The sequence below is a fragment of the Scomber japonicus genome, chromosome 20 (assembly GCF_027409825.1).
Source record: "Scomber japonicus isolate fScoJap1 chromosome 20, fScoJap1.pri, whole genome shotgun sequence".
NCBI classification, from domain to species: domain Eukaryota; kingdom Metazoa; phylum Chordata; class Actinopteri; order Scombriformes; family Scombridae; genus Scomber; species Scomber japonicus.
Genome location: NC_070597.1, coordinates 21,298,255 through 21,321,840, shown reverse-complemented (window position 1 = coordinate 21,321,840; position 23,586 = coordinate 21,298,255). Strand labels below are relative to the sequence as shown.

Genomic DNA, 23,586 nt, shown 5'->3' with positions numbered 1-23,586 from the left:
AGACAAAACCTAACAGAGGAACTGACAGAGAGCGAACAGAAAACCAATGTGATGACGATAATGTTGAAGATGATGTGATGATATGATATGTGTGTTGTAAACAATGTTCACTGACACACGTAGTATTGTTCAATGCCAGTTGGTGAAAGGGAAAGGACACCCGTGCAATAAATATGCTTCTGCCTAATAGATAAGATGTCCTATTTAAGGGGAGAGATGTAGACTTAGGGAAGCAGAAGTTAGAGGAGGACAGTGTAGCTGTGTGCTTAGTTTGTTTATCCTGAGTTAAGCCCGTTAAATATGACTGTTTGTATTCTCTGTATTTCACTTTCTTAAATAAATAAATTTTTAACCAAAACTACATTTTTGAGACATGATTTTGAGACTTTAGTATTTAATTCATGATGTTGTCTATGATGCTGCATTGGCCTCTTTTACCCCCAAATTTGACTATTTTTTAAACATTTGAGATTAGTTAAAACACTATGAACACATTCCTCTCTCCCTGAAATCTTATGACTTTTCCTAAAGTGACTAAAAATCAGCAGGTCTTTGCAGCAGGTACATCATTTTGTTCGTAGAGGATGTTTCCAGGCTAAATTATAAAAAACATACAAACCTTAGTATAAACCTAAAGAATACACTCTCTGAAACCTTAATTAAGCATGAATTGCCTATTTATTGATGACTGATAAAGTATCTATGAATGAAAATAGATTTGTGGTTAAGATGCTTGGTATACAGACTCATTTTAAGGGGAAACTGTAAGAATAGGAAATGTTAAAAGTGGGAAATGAAAGTGTTAAAATGCACATCTGATATAATAAGAGAAAAATCAACTTGTCCACACTCTCTGATGGACTAACTATGCAATATAATGGTGACAGTTTCTAAATGACCAATATGTAATATCTATAATAATCTAAAATTGGCTGAAAATATCCGTCAAACTGATGTATCAGACTCTATTCATCATATTGAAGTGTGCTTTTAGTGTATTTGCACATTCCTGATGCGTGCATGGCACAAGCATCTGAGAGGACTAGGTCTCATTATCCCTCCATCTCTGTCTCTCTCTCTTGCTCTATCTCTCCCTCTGCAGCTGCCATTTCTCATAGGAGGAGGCCCTCAGCATGGTGCACCCAATACACACACATGCACAGGGTGAGAGTGTGTAAAACTCAAGGGAGTCATATGAGAGCTGAGAGAGAGAGAGAGAGAGAGAGAGAGAGAGAGAGAGAGAGAGAGAGAGAGAGAGAGAGAGAGAGAGAGAGAGAGAGAGGGAGGGAGAGAGAGAGAGGGAGAGAGAGAGAGAGAGAGAAATAGAGAGGGGGGGGGGGGGTAGATGGTAACAAAAAAAACTATTCTTGCAGAAATCAAAGACAGAGATTCCACATAGCCTGAGTTTGGAGATGGGCAAAGAAGATGCAGGAAGGATAAAGTGGAGAAGATGGAGAGAGGAAGGAAGGAAAGAAGGAAAGAAGGAAGAGTGCGGGTTCTTTATCATGCAGAGAAATGATCTGTGCTCACAAGCTCCCCCGAGGGTGTTAGTGGCATCTACGATAAGCTTTCTTCGATTTATCTCTTTTAACCCATGACAAGTGTGCAATATTTTTATAAATGTCAACTTATCCTTTAATCATATTGCATTGTGATGGAGCACAAAGCCACCAGAGATGTGAAGACATCTTCCCTTTTTATATTTGCCACTATTACACACACACACACACACACACACACACACACACACACACACACACACACACACACACACACACACACACAAAACACGCGACAAACACATACCCACGCACACAACCCCACTGACACAATAACGCACAACTAGCCACTCGGCGGTGAGGTCATAGCTGTCTGAGTCAGGCCTTACAGAGAAGCAGACAGCACTCATGGAGATTACAGTGGCTGCATGACTGACTAACCACACACACAAGCTCACACACACACACACACACACACACACACACACACACACACACACACACACACACACACACACACACACGCACAGGGCTTCCTCCTCTGCATGAACATAGATGTTTCTCAACAGGATTACTGTGAAGAACAGATGCAGTTGTAGCTAACAGTAGGTGGAAGACTCCTGATGTAGTGTGACTCTGCTGTTTCTGTCACAGTACAATATGCTGTTCCAGGCCTGTTTGTTAAAGCGCCGGCACACCTCTGTCTCCTTCTCCCAGGAATTGTTTCAGATGAAAAAACTCGACTCTTTTCCAGGAGTTTTACAAGGCTTGCGGCTTGTTCGGCAGAGAGACAACAGAGCTTTTGATTCGCCCGCACAAGGTTGAAGAAAGAGGTGCCTGTGGCGCTGCTGCGGGGCAGATGCAGGATAAATGAATGAGGGGGGCATTTATACAATGGTGGCCCCTGTGTCTGTGACCATTTGTAGGAGCTTTTCTGAGGCCATTTGTATGTCTGGATGTTTTCGTGTCAGTCAGACTTTTATTTCTACAGCAGAAGTGAAAATATTAGATTCGACTTCATTTATGCTTGACTAAGGCGTTTAAAAGATTTTTTAAAATGGAACCTTATTGCAAGAGTGACCAATAAAAACAGTATACACAATAGGGCCGATTTTTATATTAATCGCTATTTTTTTCTGGCGATTTTTAAAAATCGATTCTCATACGAGAAACGATTTTTATTTTTTTTTTATTTTCTAAAGACCAGCTAAATGTAGCAGTTTAGTTTATTGTAAGATGTTGGCGGATGAGGATGTTTTTTGTGAGGGCAGGTGCACAGTTTTAAAAATAAATCTCACAAACTGATGTGATGTGTGTATTGTTTTTTTGTAAATATGACTTATGATGCATTATCAAGTGTTTGGTTCAACCTGTTCTTGTTTAAGGAAAGAAAATCACAATAATTGAAATATAAAATCGTAATACTTGGTAAAATCAAATCGCAATACTTGTTTAATCAGAATCGCAATTTAAATCGAATTGGGACCCAAAAATTGTTAGGGAATCGAATCGGCACAAAAGCATATTGGCCCAGCCCCAATAAACAATAAGGATGTGTTTTGAATCTGTTAAAGTTTAGTGTGTCTATAGCCGTGATTTGTGTTGTATTACTTGCTAGTAGGGAGACAAGTGAGTGTTTCTATGGTACCTCCTCACTGTGTTTTCTATTGGATCCCCTGTGTGCAGCAGTGGAACAGTGATTTAAAAAAAAGTGGGGGTGTTTAAGGGGTGGGATATGCTTTCAGCCCCTGTTCCAGTCACCACAATATGGCAAATCAAAATGAGTGTCATACATTTCTACATTTTCCACGATGTACATGATAGCACTGCAAAGGTTCACCTTGAGATACTATACTCACCAGCATCCACATACAGTACCTTAGTATTAAATAAGGGCTTTAGACTTTTTAGTGTCTGTTAAAAAAAACATGCTTTTCACAAAAATATAAAGAATGAGTTCTCCTTTTCTTCTTATTTTATCTGTGATACACAACAAGATGAAAACTTAGCAACATTGTCTAACTTGTCCTTACACATTACTCAAACCAGTGTTGGTGGCTGACATTTGCAAGAACACAGCAACTTTCACATTACAAAAAACAGTGTTACCACAGCCAGAGGCGAGTGACAGAAGCACCATTCCTGAATGCACGCACGCAACTTCCCTGGCCTGGTGGGCTGGTCTAATGGCTGTGATTGGCTAGATGGTTGTTTAGTCAATCTAACTTGGCCATTAGGTTTTTATATATGAGGAACTCAGTTGTATTTCATGATTCTCATTCACACACGACCCATTTGTGTCATGCATTAAGTAAGAGTACACTATACTGTTTCCTGTATTTATGTTAGATTGACATGTGTGATGGTGTTAGTCGCTCTTGAGCAAAAGCTTTTTTTTCCCTCTATTGTACACATAACAATGCCTCAGTCAGTCAACAACTTCAGGCTGAAATATCTCAACAACTACTAGATCGCCATGAAATCATGAAATTTTGCACAGACATTCTTTGTACCCAGAGGGTGTAGGCCTACTCCTGTGATTTTGTAGCACCACCAGTTGGTTTGGCTTTTAGTGAAGTAACACAGTTTTTGGCTAGACTGGTTCGTGCGATAGCCACCTGGGTCAACTTGGCGAGATTGAAATATCTCAACAACCATTGGCTCATGGGATTGCTGTAAAATTTGGTACAGACATTTGTAGTCTCCAATCCATATTTGGGATACCACCATACTACCAAATACAACTATTTTCACAGTCTGAGTTTGGTATTCCCCGTGATGTCTAAACTTATCTTCATGCGTCACATCTGTGGAGTTCCCCTACTTCCCTCTATGCAGTTACATATTCATTACTCAAAAGCCTGTAATGGACCTCAAACTGTCTTGTATCTCCACTAACCTGCACTTTGGTAACTTAATTTGTAGCTCAAGCATTATTTTCAAATTTCTTCCTAAATGGTGTTTCTCTTTGCTTCACTGTAAACATTATGGCTGCCCCTAATAGTTGAACAACTTTAGCCGATGAGAAGAGTCTTAGTTGGCCAAGTTTTCACTGGTCGATTAATCGCAGTCAAGGACCCATTCACAGCCAAGAAACCTAAAATAAGAGAAGGATTTAACAGGACCCATTGAGTGACGGGACTGAAAAAGGTACCCGAGTCTCCTTGCTGGTTATTTGGACACATTCGGAATGATTACCGCTTTTGCTGTTAGCATCAACATGTTACCTTTAACATTCTTTCTCAGTCCTGGAACATAAACCATTTTCTGTTACCCCCAAAAATATTTATTCATATAATTTATTAAATTATAATTTATTTATTGTGCATTGACTTCTCTACTAATGGCTTGAACTAATGACTACTTGTCGACTTTGGTCAGGAGCAGCCCTGGTAAACATTTAAAACAATATCTATAATGTCAAATGTTCTCTCCATTAACACCTGAATGAGCCAGTTAAAATGAATGCCACAGTACTATATTAGATTACAATTGAATCTCCTGGTTCTACATGGATGCACATAATGAAACACCAGCAGATTTTCTTGTGCTTCAAATCTTTAATAAAGTTCTCCCTAGTGCCCATGTTTTTACTTAATGCTTGTATTAATGGTATGGTATTTATTCTTTTTTTTTATCCAACTCATGCAAATAAAACAAGACAAAACATATGTGAGGGAAAGATATCTACATCTCACTTTTTCACAGGAAATGTGGACAAGTTTTTGTTGTCTTCGTCTTTCCCTCAAAAAGCTGTAAAAAAAATAAATAAAAAAAAGAAGTCAGGAAAGCCATGGGAGCCTAAACTTCCACCTATCTCATCAGAGTTCCTGCTGTTTCTGCAGCACAACATCCACCTTCCTCGCACCTCAGAGGACTGCTGAGGCGTCTCTCTGCAGGGAATAACTCATTTGTGTGTCCTTAGCGAAGGGCAGAACCACAACGCTGCTGAGCTACAGAGAAACCCTGCCGTATAAGCTCCCAGCTCAGCCTCTCAGCAGTCTCATCTGAGCACACCAGCAGAGAGAAGATAGGGAGAGAGAAAAAAAAATGCAAAGGTAAGGAAGGGCAGAGTAAGAATGACTAAGCATAAAAAATGCACGAGCACTGTTGCCGCTTTGTGTGTTTTTCAGAACAATTCCAGCAAGCTCTCCGTCTGGTTAATGGGTGTTGTATCTGTGATGGGAAGATAAGGCAGGGGTGAGGGAGGACAGCCAGGTCACTGCTGATAATGAGATAGTCTGTTTTCACTCTGTAAGCCTGCAGATTGGCATACCATGGAGGACTCTGATGTGATGTCATATTGTAGGATTTAGACTTTCCATTCCTTTCTAGCAGAATTAACAGCTAATTACTGACTGGCAACAACTAATTTCATTAGCTATAGCAAAGCATGTCAGCTAGCCATTATGGTACTCTCATCTTGTTAACATATCTGATTGTCAAGGTGAACTTTAGTGACTCCTCAAGCTAGGGCTGCATCTAACAATTATTTGCATTATTGATTGATCTTCCAATAAGCTTCTTGATTAATCAATTGTCGTTTAGTGAATAAAAACAGAAAAATGCCTGTGAAAAGATTTCTAGACCTTAAACTTAAGGAGGTATGTCTTCCCAAATTTGTATTATAATGCAAGACAATGAAAGATCAGGCAAGTTAGGTCTTTGCTTGGAAAAGCAATTGTCAAAATAGGCCCAGATTAATTTTATGTCTATCAACTAACTGATTTATCAATTTATCATTGCAGGTCTATCTCGAGCTACAGTAAAGCTGCCATCATAGACGGCCAAGACATCATTACAAAAATGACAAAAAGTAATGTAAGAATAAAAACATAAAGCTTGAAAGAGAAGGCCGATCTTGTCTACTTTCTCACCCCAAAAACTGCAAGAAGTTGGATTGTCAGTTTCGGAAAAGTGCTGGATGAATCTGGTAGGATGATTGTTGGATGATTCACATTTCCTGTCAGCCTCTTCACACCTCCTGCTAAAACAATACTGATTTCATTAGGTAATTGTCGGGGGTTGAGATGCTGTTTGACAATCTAAAAGTATACTGATGCCTTTTCATCATCCAATGACTCTTTAGACTCATCCCAGGTTATGAACCTCTGATTTACTGAGTCACAGTAACCTACTTATGGAAAAGACTGGTGAAATCTTACAGTGATGTAATTACTGAATTCCCACACACCCACATCACAGCTTTCAGGTCCTCTCTTTACATCTTGTTTCATTATCATCTATTCCACTTTAACAAATGAATATCAAGGAACAACTTGAGTTGATTGCTAGAGTAGGATGGCAACTAATTACATGTAATCTAGATTATGCAATCAGATTACACACAAATCTAAAACTCTGATTATGTTGGAAAGGATGTGTAAACTGTGAAACACCAACAAATTAAGTAATCCAAAAGGACATAAAATAATCTGATGACACGTTTTTGCTATCAGATTATTACGTAACTAGTTGCAGACATGTACTATATATAATGCAATTTGACCCAACCCTGTTAGATTTGTGGCACAACTGCAGCCAAAAAATGCCAAAACCATCAGTACCAATGCAGAAAGACAGTCATCATTGATCAGTCAACATATATCAATATACCTATCTATCTGTCTGGCTTATCTGTCTGTCTGTTGGTCTCCACTACCTGCCTGTTACATCCTACCAAGCAACATTAGCTCACAGCCACCCACTCTTGTACAATATGCTTGTTTACTTTGCTGTGCTGAGCTGATTTGTGGTGTTTTTGTCTGAAAAGCCACTGAGATAAAAATTATGTCCCCTGCTGGGACGAAGCCACCGAACCTGCATCAATAATTCATATCTTGACAATTATGAGATATGGATTCTGGGCCTGGGAATTCCTGTATCTGGTAGTGGATGCATAACGGTTTGGTCGATGGGTGTGTATCCTAAAACTTTTCATTCTTGCGGCCCCTTCTGTTCTCTGTTCTTGACCAATGAGCAGCCTCGCTAGCAGTGGCGTTTGAAGAGCCTCGCTCAGGGGAATCTCGGCATTTGTTCGAGAGCATCTGAGTCACTTCACCACCAGCTGTGGTTTTCCTAACTGTGATCTGAATCAGTCACCCTGCAATTAACAGCTTCTCTCTGACTATTTGGTTACCGCTGCCCTCCAAGCAGAACTGTCCTATTATATCACAGATGGACATTTCACAGCTGTACAACAGAGAACACCTGTCCCACCCTCACTTTCACAGAGGTGACGAAGCATGTCGACGATCAGGGTTTACCTCTAGGTATATCATGTACCAAAAAGCCACATAAGCCTACATATTCTTTAAAGCTAGACAAAATGAAATCCCTCCTCAAGTGTCCTTTGCTCAGACAAAGCTATAATTCTGCAAGAGCCACGCTGGCCCCAAAGCTGCTCCACTACCAGCCAGTCCTCAGAGGAGCTGTAACCAGGGCCAAGGAACAGGCATCCTGGGCGGGCATCCAAGCACTGGGCGTACGGCCCATACTGGAGCCTCGGTGGCCACTCACTGGTTTATTGCCATTTGAGGGAGAAGAAAGGAGGGTGGGAGGAGGGAGGGGATGGAGAGGAAGAGAAAGGGGATAAAGGAGGGGGTGAAGAAAGGGATGAAGATGCACTGAAATGCAAAAGAGGAATGTTCAGCTGCCTGTTAGAGATGAATACCATGCACCATCTATATCTCTTCTGTAAATGCATAACAAACCTATAAAAGCCAACATACACACACACACACACACACACACACACCCATAATTACTAAGTGAGTCTTATGGAGGTTGCTGACAGTGTAGAACATGATGACACCAGACCACAATACCAGCATACTGTGGACACACTGTCAGTAACAATAATAGCTGACAGTCACACACAATGGGGTGTTTTATGTGTTTATGGTTCAGACTAAGTCCATAGTGCAGTCTGTCTTCAGTGGGCCTGGTCTTTACCTGACAACAGGGTGTTTTCAGGTAGGTGTCTCCAGCCCGGCTTCATCATATGTGGATCAAAATGAATTCATGACATCTTTGACTTGTCGGGATTTGAGGATGCATCTTCTCACCTTGAGCACATGCGATAGGCTCTACATGCATTGGTGCAAGTGCAGCTGCATGCATCAGGGCTCCAGCAGACACCGGCTTCTGGCTTCTCGCTTACCTGGATTGCCGCAGTCGGCGCACGTTTCGTTGCCCGGTCTCGCCAGCACGTCTTGCAGGAGCCGGTTGTTCCCCTCCGGTTCCTGCGCCATGGTGAGTTTATCCGTCCAGCCTCACCGCTGTGGGAAGAAGCCAAGCACAAGAACATCCGCTGCCGGAAGCCCGATCACCTGTCACCTCCAATCTGAACTGGAGAGGAGGGGGAGAAAAGACTGAAGGAAGGCGTGAGAGAGACTCTCTCTCTCTCTCTCTCTCACTCTCTCTCTCTCTCTCGTTCTCTCTCTCCCTCTCTCTCTCTCGCCCTCTCTCTCTCACACACGCACACACACACTGATAGCTCTATTACCGAGTCTCGTTGACTGCATAATGATCAAGCCTATATTATGTCCACCTCCCTCCCTGCCTGTCTGTCTTGTCTCCTCAACATCCACTCTCATATGTAATGATAGTGAGACATCCAGTGGTGAACTGCCTGATCACACTCGGTTAGAAATTTCAATTTCAATTCAATTTTGAATTATGCTCAGCTCTTATGCTCAACCTTGATTATCATGATAACTGATATCATTGATAAATTATTATGACCAGTGTCCCCACTTTAATATTCCAGTAAAATACATAGAAATGTGCTTTTGACCTTTCAATTCAATATTTATGAGCACATTTCAAACAAGTTAGTGCTGTGAAGTGCTTTGTAGGTTATTGGCAAACTAAACAATTAGACTGAATGTAAGACGAAGAAGATTATTTTAATGACTGACGAATCTGTTGATAATTATTTTTTATTATTATAAGTCGTTTAACCTATAAAAGGTCAGAAAATACAAAAGAAAAAGTCTTTCATGTGAGATCTTCACATAACCACTAATTAGTATAGCTAAAAGAAAATGATTAATCTGAAGTAATTAATGAATCAATTAGCCTACATAAAAAGTCTATTTCATCATTTATAAAGAAAACTATTTTTTGTGCATAGTTATTTAATGTTATGTTATTTAGAAACACAACATAACTGTAGGCTACTAAGCTACTGTGTCTTAACAATGGGCTCCACTTCATGGTAAGCATGATATTTCCATAATGTTATATCATTTTGTATATATTTTTAGGAGGATTGTTTTTATAGGAAGATTTTTGTTATCGTGTGTGCAGAATGTTAACGGATTATACGCTTTCGAAAAAATGAAGCCCAATTTGTTTATACCAAATGAATTAGACTAATTGACCATATGTCAAATTCAGCGTCTGTCAAATTATTAGTCAAATAGTCGATCAACGAGTAATCGATCATCGATGCAGTCAAATCGACTATTACTGCCTGGCAACAGTGACGTCATATTTCCGCGGCGAAGGGCTGAAGCGCAGGGTGACTGACTGCTGTTGCCTCTCAGACTCGTATTTTCTTAAATTAAGGATTCTAAACACTAATAAATATGTCCACTGCTATGAATTTCGGGTCGAAGAGCTTCAAACCTCGGGCTCCAGACAAAGGCTCTTTCCCTTTGGATCATTTTGGTAAGTTATACTACACAGACTGTCGTCTTTGTATCTTCTGAATAAGACTGTGAGTGTTGCATTATTCATGTGGGAGTTTTGTCATGTTGTGTGGACACAATACAAACTCTACACACTGTTTCTGACGTCCGTTGGGGCACAAACTCTCTTGTATGTTTACGCTAGTCGTTTATGCTACATAGTCATTTACAGCTATGGCGTCATTAATTAAAGGAGCTATTTTAGCGCCATTTTTGTTTTTGTTTTGTTTTGTTTTGTTGCTAAATGTTAAAATGTTTTGGACAGCCGGAGGAAACAATATTCAGACTGCTGCACATTTAAAACAGACTTTAACACTTTTAACAAGTTGTGATTATGTTAGCTGGATAGGAGGAAACAACATTATGTGAACACATTATCATGTTTCTGTCACTTCTATTAAAATGTTGAATGTGGCGTACATAGTGTGTCCTAATTCACAAAGTGCTGACTCCAACAAACTAACTATTCATTGTATTTGTGAATTTTTAAGACAATACTGCCCGTTATCAATTTATAATACAATAATGTAATTATCAGCATTATCATGTTTACATATGGATTTATTATATGATACACAGACATCTATCTATCTATCTATCTATCTATCTATCTATCTATCTATCTATCAATCTGTATTTATATAGCGCCACATCAAAACAAACAAATGAAAGGTTAATAACTCTGTTCTGGCCCATAATGGCAGTGTTTTTACAGAAGCGTAGAACCCACTCTCCAATCCCAACCCCCGCCTCCCTTCCATTAATATACTATTATATTATCATTATATGAATGGTATAAAATGATCTTCAAATGACAATAATATTGTTTATCGCGATTATTTCTGAGACAATATATCGTACAACAAAAGTAGTTATGGTGACATGCCTACCTGTGTGTTTACAGCGAAGTGCGCCATCCAAGCTTGAATTAAGAAATTCAAACAGTACATCACAAAAAATAGAAAATAGCATAACAAATATGTGCAGGATTAATGTCTAACATTCATTTGAAACACTACCTGCAGCCTGACAAACTGCAAAACTCTCCAAGGCTGAATCTTAAGGCTGATTGTGACTGTCTGTTATTTCAGGTGAGTGTAAAGACTTCAAGGAAACGTTCATGAAGTGCCTGAGAGATAACAACTTCAACAACTCCATATGCCGACTGCAGTCCAAAGAATATCTGGAATGCCGGATGAACAAGTAAGAAACCTCATTAAAACGACTGCCTGCATAGCTGTGTCTCAATTCAAAGGCTGCATATCAAGACCCAACGACTCACAGCGGTTTAACCAAGGATCCTTTTCAAAGACTCCTTCAAATGTGGCCCTGTGACCAGCCTATCCCAGATTGTATTTTGCACCAATATGGCTGACGCTTTGAGCGAGGCTAAGAGCTGTTTTTGCTCTAGGGCTGTTAATGTCACTTCATTAAGTATCCATAGTTTTTCTGGCAACAAAGTGACAGGAAAGTCTAGGAAGTTCTCCATAGACAAGATCGACTCATTTAATAATGCCTGAGTTGGCCTTTATCTCATATTCCTGGCGTGATGCATATACTGTAGCTTCTAAAAGCAGACATTTGTTCCATCATCTTGTCATCTTGTTTTCCAGTCAGCTGATGGCCAAGGAGCCCCTGGAAAAACTGGGATTCAGGGACCTGATGGATCCTCCTCCCAACGAAGCAGACAAAGACGCTAAACCCTGACCTGCCTCAACACCACAACTGCTGCTTTCAAAATGCAGGGATGGTGTTACTGTGGACTTATCATATCCTGCAGTGTGTTTGGAAATCATGACAACCCTAGTACCCACAGAAGCATTTTAAACAGAGAGACTAATGCGAGTGTGAAGCTGAGAGGATTTTGAGGATCCTGCTGACATTGAGTGGAGAACATACACGAGGTTACAGACCTCATTCTATCAATCACGTGTACATAAAATAAAAATGTCTAATATATGGAGATGCTATTTTGGTGTGTCAATAAATCTTTTATATTTAAACTCAACTGATGTGTAGATCGACCCTTGATTGATTTATTCTTCTGAGTAATAAACAGTTTGTTTGACTTATTTTGAGGTATCAAGAGTGTAGATCCAGTCAAGCTTTTTGTTCATAAATGCCCAAACAAGCATGAAAGTGACCACAGGACATAAAAATTAAGGGTTTTCTCCTTAATTAGAGAGAGAAATTATAGTCATGGTTAAAATAACCTACTGTTGAATGTATTGTAGGTGATGAGATACTAACAGCATCCTCCAGGGTCACAGTCATTTCTTCACTTGACCACAAGAGGTCGCCTTTAACCTAACATAAACATGGTGTCATCTGAAGCAAGTAAACCAAAAACATGCTGTTGTTCACATTATTCCTGGTTTGTCTGCTTATGATCAGTAGTGTAGGGGACACAGTCGCACACCGCATCTCAGATACAGATTAAATGAAGAATGTGTTAGAGTGAATACTTATCTCTACATGAATGGGTGTAATTTACAGTTAGACGATGTGTTGCTATGCTGTTCAAAGCAGGAGATTATGCGTTCCTCAATGCAGGCCCTTGAGGCTGGGAATGATATGTCCATTGGGGTCTGTGACAAACAGAATAACATTAGCAACATTCACTTAATTATGTGAGGAAATGTTAATTCATTGGATTGCTGCTTACTCAGAGGACAAATTAGGACAGTGTCGTGCAGCAACTTGGATTCATCATTTATTCACTTTTGACTCTGAGTCTACCCTCAGTTAAAATGTCTGCCAAACACAAAAACTACAACTAGCCGTGTTTGCAACAGTAAAGAAAGGTCCTCTGCAGGCTTATATCAGCTTCTGTTTCTTATTTACCTTTTTTCTTTGGATAGCACACTAGGCTCTCCATTTTTTTTAATTGTTGAGATGCATATGGACACTGTATAAAAACATCCTGTACCTAGTGGTGGAATTGAGTACATTTACTCAAGTAGTGTATTAATAAGTTTGAGGTACGTTTATTTGCTTCTAAGTTGCACGCTGGTCTGCAGTTGGCTAGTTGTGATGTCACAAATCATGCTTTTAGGTACATGCCTTAAACTGAGATTGTGAAAACAGCCTGTTAGTGTCAAACTCTACATTTACATCATTCTACAGGTCAAACATTTATCCCAAGAAACAAGAAGAAAACACAATTTTGATTGGACTTCAAAGTGTATTAAGATGTGTGAACAGCTTTTAATGAACTACATACAGTATATAAGGAAGGACAGAGTGCAGAGGGTGATAAGAGAATCTGCAGCTGCACAGTCAGGGAGGAGAATGAACAAAATATTTGGATTGGCCGTCATAGGTACAACAAATGTGAGCATAACCCATATGAGCTCCAACCCAAAATTCCAAACACATAAAAATAAGATATACCAGACAGTGTTAGGTAATTTGATATACTTTTTATTTACAACAACCTGACTGATTTTTTTGCTCTTGGTGATAATATAAGCTGGACACAAACCCAAAGGCACAAAAAAACCTAGTTAAATCTTTATTAGTTTAGAAAACATTAAGATTACTTGAATTTCTTTAAATCTATCTATAAATGACAGGAACGTCTGTCTGTCTGTTTGTCTGTTATTCGCATATCTCTCGAACCGGATCTCATCCAATTGATTTCAAACTTGACAGGTTTCTTGCTAGGGCACGAGTGAGTGCAGTGCCAAGTTTGACCTTGTTTGGATAAGAAATGACAAATGTATGATTGAAATAAGCATAAATAGCGTCTTGCCATTCTAATTGCCCTAGTAGTAGTTGGGTATTTCTCAGATTTCGGGTCAATTCAGGTTACTGAAATTTTGAAAAATACAATTCAAAATGTGACTAATTGGTATGCATCAAATTATCAGTCATTTTGATAGGAGTGACCTTGTATAGTAAAAACACACGCAAAAGGAAGGAAGGAAAATCTATAAATTGATATAAATCAGTAGAATAATTCAACAGAAAATAGTGTAGAAATAGTAAAGACTTCTGTGTAGAGAGTCATGATGGATCATCTTGGTGGTGGCTGTTCAAGGCCCTTCAGTAGATATGGCAACATATCTTTCTCTGTGAGAGAGACACAAGTTAAAAAGATTGAAATTGACCAATTATATCCCACATTTTTTTCAATTCAAGACTTTGAATTCTTAAAGGCCTACTAGGAAAAAACACAAACAAAAGAACAAGCTGCAAGTGAAATTTGAAAAGTCTACAGCCTTACTTTCTCTAACATCCTGAGTCTTCGAGGAAGCCACCAGGCTCTTGGGTCCACGCACCAGATATTATTCTCACTGACAAGGCTGTAGGGTTAGAAAGACTGGTGATGTTATGTAAAAAGAGAGAAATGTGAAAAAAAAATTGATAATGTAGACAATACAAATGTTGTTAAAGGAGCGCTGAATGGGAAGATCAATACCTCATGTCCATACAGCATGAAGCTAGAGTCAGAAGACTAGTCTGGTGCTTTCCAAAGGTAAAAAAAGTCTTCTTCAAAGTACTTCAAATGCTAACAATGTAAAAAATACAGTTTGGGGTATTATAGAGAGTGGTGTGCCAGTACTATCCGACAAAGTCTTCCCACTTAGACAAGAAATAGTTCCAGCACATAACTCCTTGTCAAATCACAAATTGTGTGTTTTACACTTCATTTTGTGCACTGAGGCCTACGCTAGCTGTTTCCCCTGCGTTTATATGGGTCTCACTGCTTATTTTGGCATATCCCGCCATACTCTGCCTCTGATTGGTTAGCACTTTTTGCCCTTGGTGCTTGGGTTGGTTAGGTTTAGGCATAAGGTGTGAGATTGGTGAGGGTAAGACTATCAGGGTCAATAGGGTGTGTCCTGCAAAGACAAGCAGCGGGATCCATAATAACTCATGTTCCTCTGCTTCCATTCCAGTAAGCAAAGCTCACCACCTCCCAGCTGTGGCCCCATAGCTAGCCTATCTACCACTCTCCTTGCTTTAGCTCTAAGTCGGAATTTCAAAGTTCCCAATCGGAAATTTCAACTGGAATGCCCCCTGAAGTCAGATTTTCGACTCAGAACATTAGAAGAACCTCACCAGCCCCAACCTCAAAATCCAAGATCCAAGCCCTATGCATCAACAGTAAGAAAGTTGTACTTCGAGCTTATTTGTGTCTCATTAAATCAGTCCCACACACAGTACTGTCCGACTTCTCTTTGTGGACGTGTTGCTATGGTGTTTGTATGTGCAAAATACAGCGAAATATGTTTTTATCAACTGGTATTGGTATTGTTATCAGTGGTTAACCTGGCTATTGCTGGTATTATGACTTCTTGAACTGGAACAGATCATTCCCAGCTCCGACTACCAGCATCCGAGGTAAATGGAACTCAACACATAAGTGCTTGGGATTCCCCGTTAGCCTAATGCTTACATAACACACGTCCTCTCTCTCTCTATACGCTCTCAGTGCGAAATAGAATACAACACCCCCAGCCCACCCACACACACGCACACACACACACAAACACAAACACAAACACACCCTAACCCTCCAAGAAAGACATGAGAGTGCTAACCGTCTTATTTAACCATCAGTACATGTATTTTCCAATGTCATTCTTGAGTTGCCTGCTCATTGTAAGCTTGGTAGGAGACACTAACACCCCAAATGCACTGAGCGAAAAAATGTAGTGTTGTGTGAGTGTACTTTTACTTACATATAAGCATGTATTCTACAGCCCACAAATGTGATTTCCTTCTGTTCGTAGCAAGCATTGACAGGTTTGTGAATGGTAGCATTTGAGACCGCCGTACAGCAGGAGGGAGCGACACGTCCAGGACCCCTTGGCACAGGGGTGTAACATTGAGGATGCACTATAATGCAACATTCATACAGGCTAAGTTTTCTTCATTTACATGATACAATTTATATGATTTTCTTAACTCTTGAAATTGCACACCCAATCTAGACAAAGCCCCACTCACCTTGTGCACAAAGGAAAAGCAGCATGGTTAAACATGAGAGACTTCCAAAGCTAACAGAGAACAACATCTTGTGTCCTGGGATGTGTCTCTTAAGAATAGAAATCTAGTAAAAGTGAATGATGAAGAGCTTCTCCTGGAGTAAAGCAGTGACTTGCGAGATGAAGAAATGTTCCTATGTGGAGGACATAATCATTCCAGAGAAAGCGGAACACAGCTGTTCTGAGTGGTTACTCAATCTTTTCTCCCTAAAGAGATTAAAAAAATGTATTGTATTGAACCGGTATGATGTGTTGAAATCACTGTGAGGCAAAAAAGATATTTCAATGTTAAAACCATAAATGTGGAAATAAAGAAAGGTGAAATGGTGAAATACAGCCATGGTGTCAAAACAATTAATTATGAATTACATTATATCAGTTGTATGTACAATACATTTTTTTAAATCCCTTTAGGGAGGAAACATTGAGTAACCACCACAGCTGTGTTCCTCTTTCTCTGGAATGAGGGGTTAAAACTTTAATATGCCCCAAATAATGTTGAGATCTACAAAGAAATCAAGTTTCTCATGTTAAATAGGATAAATTCTCAATGAACAATTCAAATAAGTTTGAAATACTGTAAACCTCATCATGAATATCAGTCATATACTGCTTTTGTAATAAAGTGTTTCTACTTTGAATTACTACTGTGTCCTTTTAACAGCATAATCAGCTGGGCCTTAAAACACACAGAAAGTGGCAACTGGACGCAGCCAGCAGCTCCTATTCATTTTCTACTAATCAGCAAACCCCTGGTGAGGAGAATGATGGGATAGCCAGCGATGATGAGCATCAGACAGGTTGTGTTCAAATAAACAGCCTGTGAGCTGAAAGATTGGGACAAGACACCTGTCATATATTTATTGAATATAAATCAGAGGGGCTCAGAACATTTTTCTATGTTAACTTTTGACCTCCTTCTCATCAATCATGTATAACATTAAAATGTATCATATATGAAAGTGTAGTTTTGGCATGTCAATAAATATTTTATAATAAGGATGTTTAATGACTTTTCAATAAGTTTCATTGACTTCTTTGGTGTAAAAATGATACAAATTCAGCATTTTAGCCTCTTCAAGATACAGGTAAGTGTTTCTGTTTAAAACTGCAGATCTATTAGTTATTAGTTATAATCCTTATTTTCTGAAATATTAAAAACACTGATCAACATTTGGGGAAATATTTATCACAATTGTGTTCAACTCCACATAAAACTCAAACAAACTCTGTTGCAGGTGGATATTTGAGCTTTGGACAGAGTGTGCTTTACGAGTTGTTTCCCAGCAGTCTTTATACTATAAGGTAGGCAATACTGACTGTAACTTAATCCTATAGACATGAGACTAACTTTCAGCAACAAAGTGAAGAACTGTATTTACCAAAATGTAGCTGATATGATATTTTCCTTGATTCCAAACTTGAAAATAAGTCATATTTTAGAAGAACTCACTACAGCTGACAGGCTTCATAACATGATAAATATACATCAGTATGTTCAGTGATGTGTGTCCAAGCTGTGAATACAGCATATCAGTACAGAAACAGCACCAAGACAACATTTTTCACATCTTTTTTTATTTGCTTATAAGATAGTAAGATTTTTGCCAAGCCACTGGTAAATATGTATTGAAAAATAGAGAAAGTAAAACATTTGATCAAAGTTAGAAAAGTTTAACAGAAATTAGCGCCACCATTCTGCTCAGAAGGTCATGTTGCATCATCATCCTCATCTTGGTTATTGAAGGCTTTGTTCAAGCTCTTCACATTTTATTCCTTTCTGTGGAGCAAAAAAGTTCATAGAGTTTGGTTAGTTAAAAGACCAACATTATAGAAACATTTTCCCACATATATTGCATTCGATTTTTGACTTTTGACAATATCTAAAACAAGTAAACATAAATATAGAAACACAAAATCATCAAGAACAAGATTTCTTTCTTAGGTTTCTTTTAGCTCTAAATTTAAGAGGGTATTCTCTAGACTTACCTTTCTTAACCTCTCAAGTCTCTGTGGGAGCCACTCAGCAGTTGGATCCACACAGTATTGCTTATTCTGGTCCGTTACAAAGCTGCCGGGTTGAAAAGACAAATTAGAGACTAAAATAACATTTATATTTCATACAAACAATTTGCCCTAAATCATGATAACAGCATTAACTATAAAAACATACTATAACATTTTAACATTTCTTACTTTATTACTGAGAGTTAGTTGACCCCACTTTCATGTCTGTACATTAAATATAGTTCTAAAGCTGGAGGGTGATTAGCTTAGCTTAGCATCAACACAGCTAACCTGACTAACTGAATTACTCCAAGTAGGACCTCAAACCAGACTAATTAATACATGGTATCTCATTTATTTAATCCATACACAAACACGTTGATGACAAGACTCTAGGAAGTAAATTCATTCCCAGGTGTACATGAGAAATAATGCCTCATAAAACCACAAAATGTAACTTTTACATTTATGTTTATGTACTGGTTTTATGCTAAGTTAAGCTAAGCTAAGCCAATGCAATTCATGTAATCAAAAAATGTCAATCTTCTCATCTAAGCTTTGGCAAGAATGCACATTTCAGTAAATATTGTCCCATTTCTTTGAGGATATTCAGGTGTTTGCACCTATGTGATTTCAGTATGTAAAAGTGACTTGTGAAGTTTCCTAGTGGACAAAGTTTCTGCTCACATTGAGTGTTTCTCATTCATGAATTAAAGCATCATGTGTATATTTTAGGTCTAACAAACATGTTAAATGCATTTTCTTTCTCATAAAACATTTCTGAAGTTGACTTTCTAAAAACACATGTGTTTACTTGCAGGCATCTAATTCCTCACTATCTTTACAGGTACATCTCTGCATATTTCAGTGCTTTTCTTCCATCTGTCAATCAGTAACATAGCATCATACCAATGAGAGGATTGTACATTGTGTCAAATTAGGATCTACTCTTGACAACATTGCTCCATGGGACATAGTAGAGCAAAATAAAGCTTATATGAACACAATCATGTCCTCTTTGCTGGATAGGCTACTGAATCTAAACAACATCATGTCAGTAACATAAGTTAAGAGGAGGTATAATTAAAGGGGAACTGCACAGTGGAAGAAAAGGTGCAATATAGTGTTGCACCACAGCTCATGGTTTGCAACATGGTCCTGTGGAACATGTGCAAGATGCCACATTATAGGGAATGTAAAATGATGTGGATCAAAAAGGTTGATTTCAAACAGCTCTGTCAAAGTAGACCAATGTAAGGCTACATTTAATTCTTTAACCATGTGAGTAGCCGTGTTTACAGTCTATGAAGGCTACATAGCATGTAGATACAGACAGATAACTCATTCAAAGAAAAAAACAACATAAGGTGCTTGGAGTGAAGCAAAACACAGACATCATACTCTCAATAGGTATCGTCATCTCACTGAAAGTAAGAGGAGCACACTTGATAAATGTTTAGTCCTGCTCTGAGGTAGGAATGTTTTAATCCTAAATTGATTGATCAGTGTGATTCCCAGGAGTGATTCTGAAAAGTTCTTCACATTAAATCTCATGTGTTTGCTCATGATTAGATTTGTAGGTGAAATTGATCAAACACACCACAAATACAGATAGAAAACAAGCTTATGTGTCATTGAATACTTTTCCTTACATGTAAGCATCTATTTCACACTCAGGGAATGTGTTATGGTGCTGTATATGGCAGTTGGCGACAATGCCTTTGAAGTTGGATTTGGAGCACTCCATGCAGCACGTGGGTTTCTTTGATTCTTCGGGGGACTCACTCGTGGTACGCTGAAAACGCCCTACAACACATCACATACAGAGAGAATAACATTAGTACAGTAATAAGATACTATAAATAAGTTAGGAGTCAGGACAGTAAGATATGCTGCAGAATCACACAAATGTCATTTAGCTATATTTGTCTAAGAGCTCACCAATAAGCACTATGGTATGTGGCTTAAAGAAGACAAACACATTCTATTTGCTAGCTTCTATGTCAAATGATTTGTTTTCTTAACTATGACTTTATTCTTTAAGCTTTCCTTCCAAAAGTACAGTTAGTTTTTTTGATGAATAAAATATGTTAATTCTGCTGTTGGAGTTCTGTAAACTGTAAAGAATATATAATACAGACATGTAGAAGTATAGGTGTCTGTATTCTGTAATAGTCATCATTCAATTACAGAATACTCAGGCTCAGGACGTAGAGTGGTCGTCCACCAATTGGAAGATTGGTGGTACGATTCCCGGCTCCTCCAGTCCACATGTCAATGTGTCCTTGGGAAAGACACTTAACTCCCCAAATTGCTCCCGTTGCTGTGCCAACCGTGTGTGAATGTGTATGAATGATGAGCAGGTTGACACCCTGCGTGGTAGGCCCTGCCATCAGTGTGTGAATGGGTCAATGAGACAAAGTGTAAAAGTGCTTTGAGTGATCATGATGACTAGAAAAACGCTTTATAAGTACAGTCCATTTTACCATTCATTATTCATACAATGCCTAGGTATACCGTCCGTCACACCCAGTGTGATGGACGGTCACACTGGGTGTAAGGGTCCACCACAGAGAGAAAAATAAAAACACAATTATCACTTCCACATCTAAAATCCACAAACATCGATCAATCTATCAATCTTTATTTGTATAGCGCCAAATCACAACAAAGTTATCTCAAGGCACTTTACACATAGAGCAGGTTCTAAACCGAACTCTTCAGGTTTTAACTTTAAAGAGACCCAACATTCCCACATGAGCAACAATGGCGAGAAAAAACTCCCTTTTAACAGGAAGAAACCTCAGACAGAACCAGACTCATCTAGATCAGAAGATCACAGTGTGATGATTAAAAAGCAGGTGGATGAGTGATTCAGGTCCTTTTTACAAGAATCTGATAATATAATATAGTTAGTGTCATTTTTAGACTTACAGTTCATTAAACTGGTATGTAAGTTAATAAGACTCACCTGTATAGCTGCCTTTGTCATTGGGAATTGATGTAAACCACGATGCTGCTGTATCACTCACACGCTCATGTAAGTGATTTTCTTACTGTGCTAAAACCTTTTAACAGCAAAATCAGCTGGGCCTTAAAACACACAGAAAGTGACAACTGGACGCAGCCAGCAGCTCCTATTCATTTTCTACTAAGCAGCAAACCCCTGGTGAGGAGAATGATGGGATAGCCAGCGATGATGAGCATCAGACAGGTTGTGTTCAAATAAACAGCCTGTGACTTGAGAGATTGGGACAAGACACCTGTCATATATTTATTGTATATAAATAAAATACCAATCAGATGTAGAACCTGCATCAGCCACCTGTTGGTACTTTTTAGAGACATGATCTATTAGTTATTAGTTATAATCCTTATTTTCTGACATATTAAAAACACTGATCAACATTTGGGGAAATATTACAATTCTGTTCAACCCCTCTTCTTGCTTTAGCTACAAGTCAGAATTTCCAAGTTCCCAATCGGAAATTTCAACTGGAATGCCCCCTGAAGTCAGATTTTTGACTCAGAACATTAGAAGAAGCTCATCAACCTCAACCTCAAAATCCAAGATCCAAGCCCTATGCATCAACAGTATAGTTGTAGTAATACAGTCGGGCAAAAAAGTATTTAGTCAGCCACTAATTGTGCAAGTTCTCCCACTTAAAAAGATGAGGCCTGTAATTTTCATCATAGGTATACCTCAACTATGAGAGACAAAATGAGAAAAAAAAAAAAAAAATCCAAAAAATCATTGTCTGATTTGTAAAGAATTTATTTGCAAATTATGGTGGAAAATAAGTATTTTGTCAATAACAAAAGGTCATCTCAATACTTTGTTATACCCTTTGTTGGCAATGACAGGTCAAACATTTTCTGTAAGTCTTCACAAGGTTCACACACTGTTGCTGGTATTTTGGCCCATTCCTCCATGCAGATCTCCTCTAGAGCAGTGATGTTTTGGGGCTGTCGCTGGGCAACACAGACTTTCAACTAACTCCAAAGATTTTCTATGGGGTTGAAATCTGGAGACTGGCTAGGCCACTCCAGGACCATGAAATGCTTCTTACGAAGCCACTCCTTTGTTGCCCGGGCGGTGTGTTTGGGATCATTGTCATGCTGGAAGACCCAGCCACGTTTCATCTTCAATGCCCTTGCTGATGGAAGGAGGTTTTCACTAAAATTGTCACGATACATGGCCGCATTCATTCTTTCCTTTACACGGATCAGTCGTTCTGGTCCCTTTGCAGAAAAACAGCCCCAAAGCATGATGTTTCCACACCCATGCTTCACAGTAAGTATGGTGTTCTTTGGATGCAACTCAGCATTCTTTCTCCTCCAAACACGACAAGTTGAGTTTTTACCATTCTTTCTATTTTTTTCGTTCTATTTTGGTTTCATCTGACCATATGACATTCTCCCAATCTTCTTCTGGATCATCCAAATGCTCTCTAGCAAACTTCAGACGGGTCTGGACATGTATTGGCTTAAGCAGGGGGACACGTCTGGCACTGCAGGATTTGTGTGTTACTGATGGTAGCCTTTGTTACTTTGGTCCCAGCTCTCTGCAGGTCATTCACTAGGTCCCCCCGTGTGGTTCTGGGATTTTTGCTCACCGTTCTTGTGATCATTTTGACCACACGGGGTGAGATCTTGTATGGAGCCCCAGATCGAGGGAGATTATCAGTGGTCTTGTATGTCTTCCATTTTCCAATAATTGCTCCCACAGTTGATTTCTTCACACCAAGTTGCTTACCTATTGCAGATTCAGGCTTGGTTTTATGACTTCTTGAACTGGAACACATCATTCCCAGATCTGACTACCAGCATCCGAGGTAAATGGAACTCAACACATGAGTGCTTGGGATTCCCTGTTAGCCTAATGCTTACATAACACATGTCCTCTCTCTCTCTCTCTATGCTCTCAGTGCCAAATAGAATGCAACACCCCCACCCCCACCCCCCAGCCCACCCCCACCCACACACACACAAACACCCTAACCCTCCAAGAAAGACATAAGAGTGCTAACCGTCTTATTTAACCCTCAGTACATGTATTTTCCAATGTCATTCTTGAGTTGCCTGCTCATTGTAAGCTTGGTAGGGGACACTAACACCCCAAATGCATTGACTGAAAGACTGTAGTGTTGTGTGAGTGTACTTTTACTTACATATAAGCATGTATTCTACAGCCCACAAATGTGATTTCCTTCTGTTCGTAGCAAGCATTTGTGAATTGTGAATGATAGCATTTGAGACCACTGTACAGCAGGAGGGAGCGACACGTCCTGGACCCCTTGGCACAGGGGTGTAACATTGAGGATGCACTATAATGCAATATTCATACAGGCTAAGTTTTCTTCTTTTACATGATACAATTTATATGAT

The 23,586-nt window shown here is 39.1% G+C and overlaps 2 protein-coding genes and 1 long non-coding RNA gene across 3 annotated transcripts in view; 1 reads left to right on the top strand and 2 right to left on the bottom strand.

Moving 5' to 3' along the window:
• LOC128381740 (arf-GAP with dual PH domain-containing protein 1) overlaps positions 1–8,867 on the bottom strand; it is a 30,292-nt gene extending 21,425 nt beyond the window's left edge. Inside the window, exon 1 of the mRNA XM_053341777.1 lies at positions 8,662–8,867. Within this exon, the coding sequence (XP_053197752.1) occupies positions 8,662–8,752 (91 nt within the window). The 5' untranslated portion in view covers positions 8,753–8,867. The remainder of the gene's footprint in view (positions 1–8,661) is intronic.
• Positions 8,868–10,014: 1,147 nt separating this feature from the next.
• Positions 10,015–12,203, top strand: LOC128381738 (cytochrome c oxidase assembly protein COX19). The gene is made up of 3 exons (XM_053341776.1): positions 10,015–10,175; positions 11,287–11,398; positions 11,809–12,203. Exons 1-3 carry the CDS (start codon positions 10,094–10,096, stop codon positions 11,900–11,902), a joined length of 288 nt encoding a protein of 95 aa, XP_053197751.1. The 5' UTR covers positions 10,015–10,093; the 3' UTR covers positions 11,903–12,203.
• A 5,526-nt stretch (positions 12,204–17,729) lies between these two features.
• LOC128381743 (uncharacterized) lies at positions 17,730–19,883 on the bottom strand. Its single transcript, XR_008323585.1, has 3 exons — positions 19,851–19,883; positions 18,181–18,262; positions 17,730–17,971 (listed from the first exon to the last, which is right to left on the bottom strand). It is a non-coding gene; the product is annotated as an uncharacterized LOC128381743 (long non-coding RNA).
• Between the last annotated feature and the right edge of the window lie 3,703 nt (positions 19,884–23,586).

Excerpts from the sequence above, each read along its gene's own strand:
- LOC128381738 (XM_053341776.1), top strand. The coding sequence starts at position 10,094 with ATGTCCACTGCTATGAATTTCGGGTCGAAGAGCTTCAAACCTCGGGCT. Across the intron at positions 10,176-11,286 it reads TTTCCCTTTGGATCATTTTG|GTGAGTGTAAAGACTTCAAG; the intron begins GTAAGTTATACT and ends CTGTTATTTCAG. Across the intron at positions 11,399-11,808 it reads CTGGAATGCCGGATGAACAA|TCAGCTGATGGCCAAGGAGC; the intron begins GTAAGAAACCTC and ends CTTGTTTTCCAG.